We start from the raw sequence: 13,017 nt of genomic DNA on the forward strand, positions 1-13,017 counted from the left end.
AATAACATAAAAAACTACTAATTGTGTTTTTTTTTATGTAACCAATTTTTGTTTTATTCAAATGTTTTCCTTTTTAAGTATTAATTTGGTTATTAGTTAAAAATGACTTCATGAATTTAATAGTTTTTTTTCCTTTTTATGCAAGCTTTTTCTTATTTTTATATTAATGTATTGTCGAATTGCTAGTAAGATGAATGACGCATAGTCAGTAACACAATTAAAAAGTTATGTAATGTTTTTCTAGACCGTTTCATTCACATTTTTTCCTTCTAGTTTTATATTTAAGGTATTATTAATTTAATTACTAGTAAAATTATTTGATAAAAATCTATTCAGAATACAGATGATGCAGAAATAATTTTAAAAAGTAATGTTATTGTCATATATATTTTTTTACCCTTCTAACAATTTTAGGATTTATGTTATCAATTTAATTACTAGTAATATTAATGTAAAGTATACATTTGAAAAAATTCAATTCAGAAAATTATTTTCAAATATTTGCTGCTTTTTAATTCTGTTTTAATAAAATTTGTGTACACAAATATAAAATATAAAGATATTACAATTTATTTATTTATTAGAAAATTCTTATTTTCATTCGTTCAGTATTTTTCATTATTACTACATTATCTATAACATTAATGTACAGATCTAAATCACTTTTGTAATTATAATTGTGTTTATTTATTTTGCGTTTTTATTTCCATTCTTAGATTTAAGGTATTTATAACTTACTTTAAATTCTAAAATATTATTATTACTGATCAACATAATATATTAAATTATTTTAATTAAAAACAAACAGACTTCCAAGAACAAAATAATAAAATATATTTGAAGCAAATACATAAATAATACTATTAAATAAACACCAAAAAAAAAAACTATTAGCGTGTTACATTTAAAGGAAAAAAAAACAAAAAACAAAAACACGCTACTGACCACGGTAACCGTATTCATTTCTATGATTCTACAACCCTGAAGCTGCTCGTAAATGTTATCTGCGTACCTTGGCAGCGTCTTTGGGAAGGTCGAAGGGGATTCGTTGGCGTATTTTGGGTGGTAGTTGAGTCAGCACCTGATTTTTGAGTCTGCGAATCATAATCTCGCTCAGACGCTGGTGTAACTCGTCCAAATGAGACGCTCCACGACAGTCCCACTGCCGCCTGGCCCCGAAAAACCTGCGCACAAAACCGTTTTACCCATTCATAAAACACACTTGCGCCCATTTTCGCCAAAATCCTCAGGCATTATCATTGAAATGAGACCTTTTCTAAATGTGTGTGTGCGTGTGTGAGATTTAATTATGAATGTTTTATATTTACTGCCGCATATACGAGTGACTGACAGGAATTTTGTGTGTGTGCGCTTTCCAGTCTCCTCCTCGGTAGATTAATTTGTACTCGGAGACCCTTGTGTGAATCGCTGTCGTTTCATTTCTCCGCTGTAGATTTGATAAGAAGAAGAGAGGAACAAAACTCCTCTCAGATGTTCTGAACACCACTCATCTTCGTGACACAACTCATATCTGAGCTTCGCATTAATGCCGCCGCTACACACACACATAAACAAATTAGCTCTGCACCAAACTCTACTCGGCTGTCTACCTAGACAGCATCCCGAAGGATTACAGGCTTGTGTTACAGATGTAAAATGTATATTTAACTGGGAAAATAATCCCAGAATGCACTGCGATCAGCTTAGTGGGGGGAAAAGATATGATGGCGGACAGATGAATTTCATAAAATACTGAAATAATATCAGTCGAAATGTGCATTGGAAATGCCGTAGAACGCGAAGAATATGAAAAACGCAATTAACGGTATAATAAAAATGTTACCGTTTTTCCTAGCATTTCTGAATGATTCGTACGGATTCGTTCTGTTCTTAAGAATGATTTGCGAGTAAATCGAAAAAAAATTCTCATAAGAATGGTTTTGCGAATGATTTGCACGATTTTGTTCTACTTTAGCGAACAATTTGCTGAGAAATTGTCTTTGCTAATAAGATTTATTTCCGCAATCAACGTGTACAGAAATTAGTTGTGCTCGCGAGAATGGTTTTGCGAACAATTTTCTCAATTTTGTTCCACTTGCAAGATTTTTTTACGAACAATTTGCTGAGAAATTCTCTTTGCTAATAAGATTTTTGCCATATATATTTAAGCAGAAATTCGTTTCGCTCACGAGAATGGTTTTGAGAAGAATTTGCAATGATTTTGTTCTAGTTTGTTCTAGTTGGTTTTTTACGAACAATTTGCTGAGAAATTAAATTTGCCGATGAGATCTTTTTTAAACAATGATTAATGACTAAAAGTACAGTGACAGCGATTGAAAAACATGTAGTCGTCTGATCTCTAAATCGTTCTAGCGGTATTTTACTTCATTCCTAAATGAATCAGACATTCGAACGAATCGAATGAGTGAATAATTGACTCGGTGACTTACTAATTAAGACATTTGTTTTAGCTTATTATTGAGAGTATCATTTTATTCAAGACATAACTTTTTAAATTCCATAATAACAGTAATAAAATTAATAAAACATGCATTATAGCTCACACACCCAAAAATTACAAATGTGTCATTTACTTTCTGTTATCTCCGTTTGACGCTTTACACAACAACGACTTTAACTTATCTTTTGGGAGTAATTTCTAAGCCAAATTTGATCTAGATTAATTAATCGGCACATCATGTAATTAATTAAAATGATCACCCCTACTTTTTCATTTGCATGAAAGAAGCATGAGAATAGCTTCACATGATGCATGATGCGATTTTACCGACATTACTCGCAAGTTCATTTCACACACATTTTTTGGTCAAACCTCTCTGCATCCAAACGATCTAAAATGACCAAAGTTTTAAATCAATAAAATTTGGAAGAGGAATAAATAACGATGAGAAAATGGTACGTTGACTGCGAACCAATTAGTCTTCGTGTTTTAATTAATATAGCAATTTTAGTGTTAAACTTTTGGTTGTGCTTGAACCGTTTTATGCTTTTGACTTGTCGTCTGATTGCTGTACTGTACATATAACGGAAGTGTATTTACTTGTAGTGTGCATTGCAGTATTTTTTGGCGTAGTCGCTCCAGGTTCCAAACCTCCGCGGATACAAAGCATCGATTTGCATGAAGAGCTGAAAGAGAGATCAAGAGATCAAAACATCACTCAATTTGACATCTTAAATGTCATGCACAGAACTAGCTTTGCGCCAGTAACTTCCAATGGGAACAAATAACTCTAAAAAGAGGGACACTTTTATAGTTCTGACCTTGGGCCTTTGCAATCACGAGTTTATTGAAAATCGGTCAGCAGATTTCTGTTTATAGCTGGTGCGAACAAATACTCTGCTGATTAAAGCTGATTAAATCGGGTATTAAGTTCATAAAATGCAAATGCGTTTCATCTAAGAGAAAGTCTCATAGTGCACATTACGCTCAGTTAGTATAAACCAAACAGCGATTATCATGATGAATTAAGAAAACACTCGCCTTTCATAAGAAGTCCAGCTAGACGTTTCAAAGGAACTAGAGGAGCAACGGAGGTTGAGACTCCCATAATATACACACACAAGAGTCATCTTGAGAGGTCTCCGTGTACGCAACGAAGTACGTTTTGTGCAGCGAACGTTTTAAAGAAAACAGCTCTCACAGCGCACCAAGAAACGCACCAAACATGGCATCCTTTAAAACGAAGGCTTTAGCATTTCCCGAATAACGTATCGGTCGATTAACTGGTCGTCAGCTATAAAAACCGGCGGGAGTAAACACAATATTTAATACGTGAATAAAACAGGCTGCGAGGAGTGAAAATGCAGTCCGTTAAATGGGCTTCATTCATAAAACTTAAGAATGAGCAATTTTCAGATAAACAAGTTCAGTTAGAATCGTTTTGCAAACGGTTTGCACGTCCTCTGTGCTGTGAGAGCAATTTGTTAAACGATTAGCAAATGGAAAGAGTGATATTCGTTAAAGTTTGTCAATATTTGCACAAAGATTAGTTCCGTTCTTAAAAATGACTTGGCAAACAGTTCGCAGTAAAATTTGTTTCCGCTCACAATAAAAGTTTTACAAAGTCCTCATTGGGCTTTGCAAACATGTTGCAGAGACATTTGCTCCGTTCGCAAGCTTTTGCAGAGAAAAATCATTTTACTCGTTTTATGAATATTTTGCACGAATCGCGTCCTGCTCGTAAGAACTCCTTACGAACCGCGTGGCTTTTAAGAATGGCTTTCTGAAGAGTTTGCGCGAACAAGCTCCACTCATGAAAACAGTTTGAAGGCAATTTACACAGAAATCCACTTAAGAACAGATTTACCAACAATTTACAGACAAGCTGAACTAAAGATAAAACGTTTTCAGGGAACGACTGACACTTGTGTACACAACACATCATTAAAGAGTCGTTTTCATATCCCTCGAATTAAATATGGTGTCCACTCGGACAAAGATCTACTAGGGGCCATGTTTTTCGATCACTGGAAACGTATAGAAAGATGAATTTCATCGTAAGGGTTTCAATATCCGAACAATACACGTGAGAACATTGTAGTACCATCGCTTTAAATATTTAAGTGATTATTCAGGTTTTGTCATCATTTACTAATCCTCAAATTGTTATAATTCGTTCTTCTGCTCAACACAAAAGAATATATCTTAAAGAATGGCGCTGGGGACCATTAACCATATCGGTTAAACCGCATTCTTCAAAAAAGACATTTCTACAGGTTTGTAAAAACTTAACTGTTAGTAAAAGATGATAATTATCCCACTCTGACTTTATATATATACGCTACGATACAGCAGCCTGATTCTTGAATTTCTAAAACCGGCATAGCAGAGTTACAGCTGACATTGAAAGCACCCAGAAAACGTAAAAAAAAAATAATAATCACAGGACAGGGCAAAGAAGAGGGGAGAGAGGAACAGAGCGAGACAGTGTTAGGACAAGGGGGTTTGTGGAAACCACAAATATTACTGGCACACCTCTGGACAGAGCAATAACAGCAGAGATGAGCGGTGTGCTTTTGAGACCTGTGAAAAAAAGAGAGAGAGCTCTCTCTACCCTCTCATTCAGAGCCGTGGCTCTAAAATCACTTAAAATCCCTTCATTTTTACTCACGTCACCCTTGCCATTGATAGTCCACCTCAACAGAGGTCACTGGGTTAAATAAACACCCACGCCGGCTTAATATCAAGGTAAACCGGACGGGGTGGACAAAAGCACATGAAATGGGCTAAAATACCCGACGCTGGGTCGCCGCGTCACATAAAAGGATAAACGTTGAAAACGATCTCTCGTTTGATTGATTAATTTAATTTTACTGGGAGCGGGTCATTAGACCAGCAAGATAGTAACTGCGTGACAAATTTCAAGCTGTCACTTTACAGAAGTAATGAGAATGAGTACAAATGTTTATTCCTAACGTAAACTAATGTGCCGCGCACGAACAAGAACTTCGTGTAGTATCTGGATAATTTTACAGTGAGTACAATAGTAAAATGAATGATTTTAATAACCCAGTGATAATACACGGGTGGGGGGACTTATCAAAACTTTTAGTTTATGATATTATCGTACTTGCAATTTTGGGTGACATGAGCGATGACTGGAGGATGGGAAATATGTCAGCTAATGACAAGATCTCCTCCTGGTTTAGCTCAAACAAAACCATTCTGCATGTTACCAAATGGCTTAATAAATCAAAGCAAATGACAAACAGATTTGGAGGAAACCGTACCTCCTCTGGTCTGCCCAGCGCCGGGGTGCCAGTTAGAAGGATGGCGCGCTTGGCGTTCTGAATGATTGGCACCAATATTTTACTACGAGCTGCGTTGCGAGATTTCAGGTAGTGGGATTCATCCACCAGGACGACGGCGAATCGTTGCTTGTTCAGGGCCTCCAGCAGGGGGCGTGCGTCCGTCGTGAGCAGCCCGTATCCCAGTATAGTCACTTTGCTAGTGCCGATGCTCCTGCAAAACAAACAAAGTCAAATGTGCAACAACATTCTCCACAAAAAAAAAAACCCTAAAGCCGAAAAAATGGTTTCGTTTGCATCAATGCTAAAGTTAACACAAAAAAACTAAATGTCCACTGTCCTCCACGAAAACAAGATTTCTGCCCATGTAACTAAGGTGACGGATGTGGAAAAAATACTATATTAAAGTAATAATTCACCCAAAAATATAAACCATTCACCTACCAAACGGTTGCCGGTAGACGGTGACTTCCATATTTTTTTCTTAGTTCATACTCGAAACTCACATACATTCTGATTATGTCTCTCATACCCGTCTAGACCTTGGCAGTCTTCATTACTTAGCAGTCAATAGGAAAGTCAAAAGCCCCCCCCGGTTTTCATCCAAATATCTTATAACTGTGTTCCTCAGACGAATAAGCTTTCACAGGTTTGAAATGTCATGGGGGCGGAGCATCTCTTTAAGGGCGAGTGAATTTTGAGGTAAACACTAAGTACACTTAGTTATATTCATAATAGTTTATTAGTGTTTTCAGTGGAGCCGCAAGACTGTAAAAGCATTTTACCAATTTTATCCATTACAGAATTCACTGACAAGCAAAGCTCACTTTTGCAGGGAATTTTACACAACGTTAACATTTGTAAAAATGTAGCTGTTGGAAATGAAATCGAAATAAAGCGTAGAGGCTTTTAATATCAACAACAAATTTAGAAAAGAACTATAAGCTGTTAAATAGCGGAGCTTGCCGTTTAACGTCACAAGTTGTCTAAAAACTAATTTCGCAATCACGACGTACGAACGTACAAATCCATCACGAAATAAGCCGTCTAAACTTCATATTATTAAGTTTCACCACGAGATGGTAAAATGGCGTAATAATTAATTCATCTTCATACACACAATCCACAAAACCACAAGCTAAGATAAGCCAAGCTAAACTTTCTCACAACAAACAGAAATGATTTCGTCGTAACCCCTTCCATGCCGTTTGCAAAGATTTAGTTGAAAGTTCATCGAAATCACACTAAAAGGAGGTGTAGAGGCTTAAACAACAGGTGTGGAAAATAACGATGAACAATTATAGAGTTAGTTGCGCTTAGCATTTAACGTTACATTTCACCATCCCAGCAGAAACGGTTTACATTTACGCCGCAACCATATAAACGGATGACATTAATGGCGTTTTCGTTGGAGCCACAAGGTCGCAAAAAGCATTTTACGCTTTTTATCACCCCATAGTCTCCCGGTGCAGACTGTGCAGAGATGCCAGCCATAAGCCGAGAGGAAACGATGTTTGTTCCTGCTTTGCACTATCAGCCATTAGAGTTAAAATATCATTCACCGCGCTGACAGGCCTTCATCAAGCTCGGAGGGAGATGTTGCCATGGCGACGACTTTACAGGTCGACTCAACCCCGGGCCAGAATTCTCAGGGTAAACAGAGCAATTTGTGAGCCTCTTTTTAGAAGCATCAATAACAGGCAAAAAGACAACATGACCCTCTGACTGCACGGGCTGCACAATCAATCCCAGCATCCTCTGTGGAAGGGCAGCTCTCATAAGCTCCTTCCCGGTCCTAAAATGGAGCTAAAGTATTCTTCGTGCGAGATTCGGAGCCGTAAAAGGTGAGCTAGTTTAGGATTTGTTTAATATCTCTCCCGGGAGGTGATTTGATTTCGCACGTCTGCCGTGTAATTTGTACTGTGGTATAATTTTGTAGTCAGTGAACAGGAGATTTTACTTCGGTTTTGTATTTCTACAGGCTGAAAATCTGCTGGAACGGCTTTCATAACTTTCTAAAGCTACTCATAAAAGTGCGACACAAAGAAAAAAAAAAAAAATTAATAAATCAAGAGATTTCTTCCTAACTTTTCCGGAGGCTTCTGCAAAGTCATACTCGGTCATAAATTTCATGAATCAATTTTGCCACTATGATTAAACTCACACACAGTCTGAAAGAATCAATCTTTCATTTTGAGCAAAAAAAAAAATCTCTCGGCCACCAGCGCAGACGTCCTCCAGTACGGTCCACTGGATCGCAATGAATTACGAACCGATGTCCTCTTTTTTTCAGGGACTGCACAACAAACTTAAACGATCGATTGCGAAGATGCCCGGTGGGTATGTGTCAAAATGTAGCTACAATTTACACGTCGTTAAACTTTCTCCGCTTGAACAGCTTTCAGACGTTTATATGACGTTGAATATTTAGATTACGTGCTACGTTTTAAGATGCTTAGTGGATGTTTGGACATAAATATGATGCTTGAAATAGCATGCAATGTTTTCCAGATGGTCTAGATATATATAAAGAGAGAGAGAGAGAGAGAGAGAGAAAGTGAGAGTTCATATAAAAGAGTAGAGATAATTAATATTAATATATAAAATCTAAACGAAAAAGCTTTTATATACATTTTACATTTGAAAAAAAAAATTTACTGTTTGGTAGCACTAATATATATATATATATATATATATATATATATATATATATATATATATATATATATATATATATATATATATATATATATATATATATATATATATATATATATATATATATATATATATGTGTGTGTGTGTGTGTGTGTTTGTACATGTACGCATATTTAAGAAAAATGTTATATTTGTAAATAATATAAATGATTTTGATATAAATGAACTTTTGCTCTGCAACTTTTATCATTAATATTAACAAAACAATTTGCAAAAACATTATGTTTCTGAATAAAAAAACAATAATAATAATAATAAATAAATACAACATTAAATATATATATACAAAAAATATCTATGTAATAAAATATTTTAAAACATTTAATTAAACAATATTATGCAATGTTTTCAACACATTGCGCTCTTTTAAAAATGTCTCTGCAACATACGCATGATTTTGATGAAAGCGGCACGTAAAGATACGATTTTAAAATACTACATATCGAGCCATCTAGGTGTAAATATCATTACTTAAGAAACTAACTCCAAAATCCATTTCACTACGGAGAAAAATCGATGCGATTTTTCGCTAGTTCACTTCCCGAAGCGCTGCGCTCTATTGAACTCAAATTCGTCGTACATTGTATCGGTCTTGCTCTCCACCAGGTTGATGTCTCCGGGGTCGAGTTCGGGAATCCACTTCTCCAGCTCCTCAATCCAAGGGTATTTCAGAGACGAGGGCACCACGATCAGCAGAGGCCACTCCCGCTTGAAGATATACGCCACCGAAATGGCCTGGATCGTCTTCCCCAAGCCCATCTGATGACGCAATGCTCAGTGATTAGTGGACTCCATTAAAAAAAAAAACTATCGAATTACGGTCAAGAAAAGCGGAACGCTCTCACCTCATCTGCGATCATGCACCTGCAAAACAGAAATGAAAACTAATGAAGCACACTGAAATCAGTTCTCTCTGAATAATTACCCTCCGCATCACGTTTTTGAATTTCTTCCCTAAACCGATGTCCGGAGAGGCGCGTATTGATCCAGGCAATATTCTGAAAGCTGGGCTTCCTAGCCAGTGCACACTGCTCAATATAATTTCTCGCACACCTGAACTCGACGACTAATTTCGCGCTGGCGGCCGACGGCATGGAAAAACTCAATCCCGAAGCAGAGGCGTGTGGAGCCCCGCTGCGGCGTACAGGGGTTTATTTAAAACGTCCATTCATTTAAGACCCCAATAACCAACTAATACGGGCCTTGAATCAATCAGGCTGCCCCCAACCCCCCCCCCGAATGAAATTTACCCAGCATCCTGAGCTCAGCGTGTCGTCGTTGAAGATATGGGCCACTTGAGTCCTAATCAATGCAGCAACATGGCATTACAAAGATCCATAACGTACACTAGTCATAGTTTTTCTTTTTAATTGCACTTAGAACAACCATCAGCTAAAAAAAAAAAAAAAAAAACACTTTGCATTAACAAGCCGCTTCTGTTACTGTACTTCATGAGTCGGCGGATATTTGAGAAGATCGTAATTGGCTGATAGCTGTGTGAAACTGGAACAGTTCACAGAAGCGGGGAAAATTGCCCTGTCCAATCGTCAATATATATATATATATATATATATATATATATATATATATATATATATATATATATATATATATATATATATATATATATATATAAAAAATTCATATTTAATAATTTTATTCATTATCAATGCATCTGCAAATATTCTGAATGAGTTAAAATATTTGAAAAAGTATTCCATATAGTAAATATATTCAATAAATTATGAAATGAATCCAAATAAAAGATCACACTTTTATCATTTAGAAATTAAAAATTAGTAAAAAAATACAGTAAAAATAAAAAATACTAAAAGTATAAATAAAGTGCAAGATATGTTTATGATATTTATATGTTTTAAAATGTATAAAATGCTATACAAAATGAAATTACCACATAATTACCACATAAAAGTATGCGATAACTCTGAAATGTGCGTTCCGGGGCAGAACGTCTTTGTTTTCGAGTCAGTACCCAATTCAACCACTAGCAGTCGATCTTACATACAGCACCTTGAAATCTGATCAACTTTAATAACTCAAGCGCGTCCCATTCTGCTAAACTCCATTCCATTTGAAATGAATGAGAATCTCATCTCGATTATTGCATTTTCATAATCGTCGGAGGCCGTGATTGAAAAAGAAACTGAACTTCGCCGAACTGCCCCGGCCCCAAACCGTTTGTTTTTTTTTGGCGGTATATTTTGAGTAGACTGGGGTGTGATCATTAGAGTACAGTACAGAATCTCACACACACACACACACACACACACACACACACACACACACACTGCATACTAACATCAAACGACTTCAAAGAAAAGAACACATAAAAATCAACATATTATATCTCCGCTTCCTCTCTTTCCCAGCGTTTACCGCATGACAAGTCCACCAAGATCTCTAGTTTCCTCGAATGCCCCCCGAAGATGGCTGCAAACGAATCTAGAGAAACATCGGTCCGGCATCGGTCTATGTCCTGGTGATCCCAGCGAGATGCTCCTGGTAGTGGTTAGTGAAATGTCACCCGTATCTATTGTTCAAACACTGGATCAACTCATTAGAGGGGAGATGTTTCTTCCGTTTCATCTGGCTTTTCTTTCTTTCCTTCCTTATTTTTTTTATAAGTAATGCCGAGAGACACTGATCTTCTGCGGATTCTTTCAGGGGAAAAAATTTAATTGCTCATGCGTCAGGCGATGTTCGAGGATTTACTGGGAACAAATGAAGCAGATACATGCAGGGCCACAAAATGAAAGAGCTTTGCATCTTTTTTGTTTATTTGCTCTTTTCGGTTTATTATTAATGTGGATTCCAGCAACGCCTCGGTTGGCGGCGACGCGCTGGACGGCCGTTATAAACGCGCTCCCTTGACAGCGGCGCATTTAGCTAATGCTGATGCCATATTTGCATACGGTGTACAAATACAGTGTGCTTTCTGAACAATAGTACATTCAACTGAACGACAATGTACTGTAACTATTTTTTTTTAGAAACAAATCAATCTTTTTTTTTATTATACGAACAAAAAGTACTTTGGGATTAGGTAATAATAAATATAAAATTTTATCTATTGCTCTACAGTATATCTATCTAAATAAAACAAATAAATATTAATGTTTGTTATATTTATATATATATATATATATATATATAATATAATATTTATATTAATATACAATTATATATATATATAAGGATACATTATAACATTATAAGGATAATAAATACAGTTATAATATGTATTAATAATAATAATAAAAATTAATGTTCAAATATTGGGCAGTTAAAAAGTAACACTTAAGTTAAACGTTTAAAAAATTGTATTAGAATTTTCTCTACACATACATTTATATTAAAACATTAATATTTATATTAGTCATACATTAGTTATATATATATATATATATATATATATATATATATATATATATATATATATGTGTGTGTGTGTGTGTGTGTGTGTGTATATGTGTGTGGAAAAGGACAGTTGAGATATTCTGTAGCATTTCTCTGTTTTTAAAATAATGAAATAACTAAAGCCTTCAGTTTATTTTCAGGACGAAAACCCACTAAAATAGCCACTATATATCAAAGTACCACAGCATTAACGTCACTGTACCATGAAATGGCCCAAATACATTTTTATCAAGGTAATAAGGTGTAGAAATAAGCTAATATAGCCATATTATATTTTGATCAGTATCGATAAGAGAATAAAGTGACCTCTTGAAATGTCTCGGAGCGACAGAGGCACAAATAAAGATAAAGAGGTGAGAGACAGACGGGGGGAGAGAGAGAGAGAGACAGCTATGATGCCCTCTTCATCTTGTTTTCTCCTCCCTGACTGTGAAAGGATGATTAACAGCCTCTGTCCTGCCACTGGCTTTTTTTCGCCTTCAAATTGTTGGAGCACTTGCTAGCGCTATGTAATGCGCTCTCACACGCCTCGAGTGCCTCTCAGGTGTGTGTGTGTGTGTGTGTGTGCTGCTTCTCCACACATTAATCACTGTTCTTTAAATAACGCTGCTTGCAGCCGACGCACCGCTGTGTCCTGAAGGAGGCCCCGTCTGATTTGCCTGTCAACAACACCATCAACTTAATTCTAGCACATTTTCAAATGCTACCATCTCAGATCGCGAGGCTTCCTAATTTACTGTAGTAAATAAATCAAATGAAAGAAAATGTAGATTTATTTTAATTTAAAATATACAGAAATAATTTACATAAATTACACAAGTGTCAATGAAAAATATCTGAACTACTCAAATTTAAATACACTTTTTCTTTGATTTTAAAACAATATTGGTCAGTCTAATTTTCCTTGCCATTAAACGTTTTACTTATTACAACAGGAACTGTTCATTATATTAATATATTAATATTATGCATTATTTTATATATATATATATACTAAAATATGAATAATATAAATATGACTATGATATAAAATGTATAGCTCATAAATGTCTAAAAATGTCTAAAAAATAATCAAAATAATATTTATATAAA

General features: G+C 35.5%; 1 protein-coding gene across 5 annotated transcripts in view; it reads right to left on the reverse strand.

The window, feature by feature from the left end:
• zranb3 (zinc finger, RAN-binding domain containing 3) overlaps nucleotides 1-13,017 on the reverse strand; it is a 53,642-nt gene that overhangs the window by 31,824 nt on the left and 8,801 nt on the right. For all 5 annotated transcript variants that reach the window (XM_043222393.1, XM_043222394.1, XM_043222395.1 and 2 more), the window contains 5 exons: nucleotides 9,333-9,351; nucleotides 9,068-9,246; nucleotides 5,752-5,983; nucleotides 3,062-3,147; nucleotides 1,013-1,184 (listed from right to left, as the gene is read on the reverse strand). In XM_043222393.1, the coding sequence (XP_043078328.1) occupies nucleotides 1,013-1,184; nucleotides 3,062-3,147; nucleotides 5,752-5,983; nucleotides 9,068-9,246; nucleotides 9,333-9,351 (688 nt within the window). The remainder of the gene's footprint in view (nucleotides 1-1,012; nucleotides 1,185-3,061; nucleotides 3,148-5,751; nucleotides 5,984-9,067; nucleotides 9,247-9,332; nucleotides 9,352-13,017) is intronic.

The sequence above is a fragment of the Puntigrus tetrazona genome, chromosome 22 (genome assembly GCF_018831695.1).
Source record: "Puntigrus tetrazona isolate hp1 chromosome 22, ASM1883169v1, whole genome shotgun sequence".
In the NCBI taxonomy this organism is placed as follows: domain Eukaryota; kingdom Metazoa; phylum Chordata; class Actinopteri; order Cypriniformes; family Cyprinidae; genus Puntigrus; species Puntigrus tetrazona.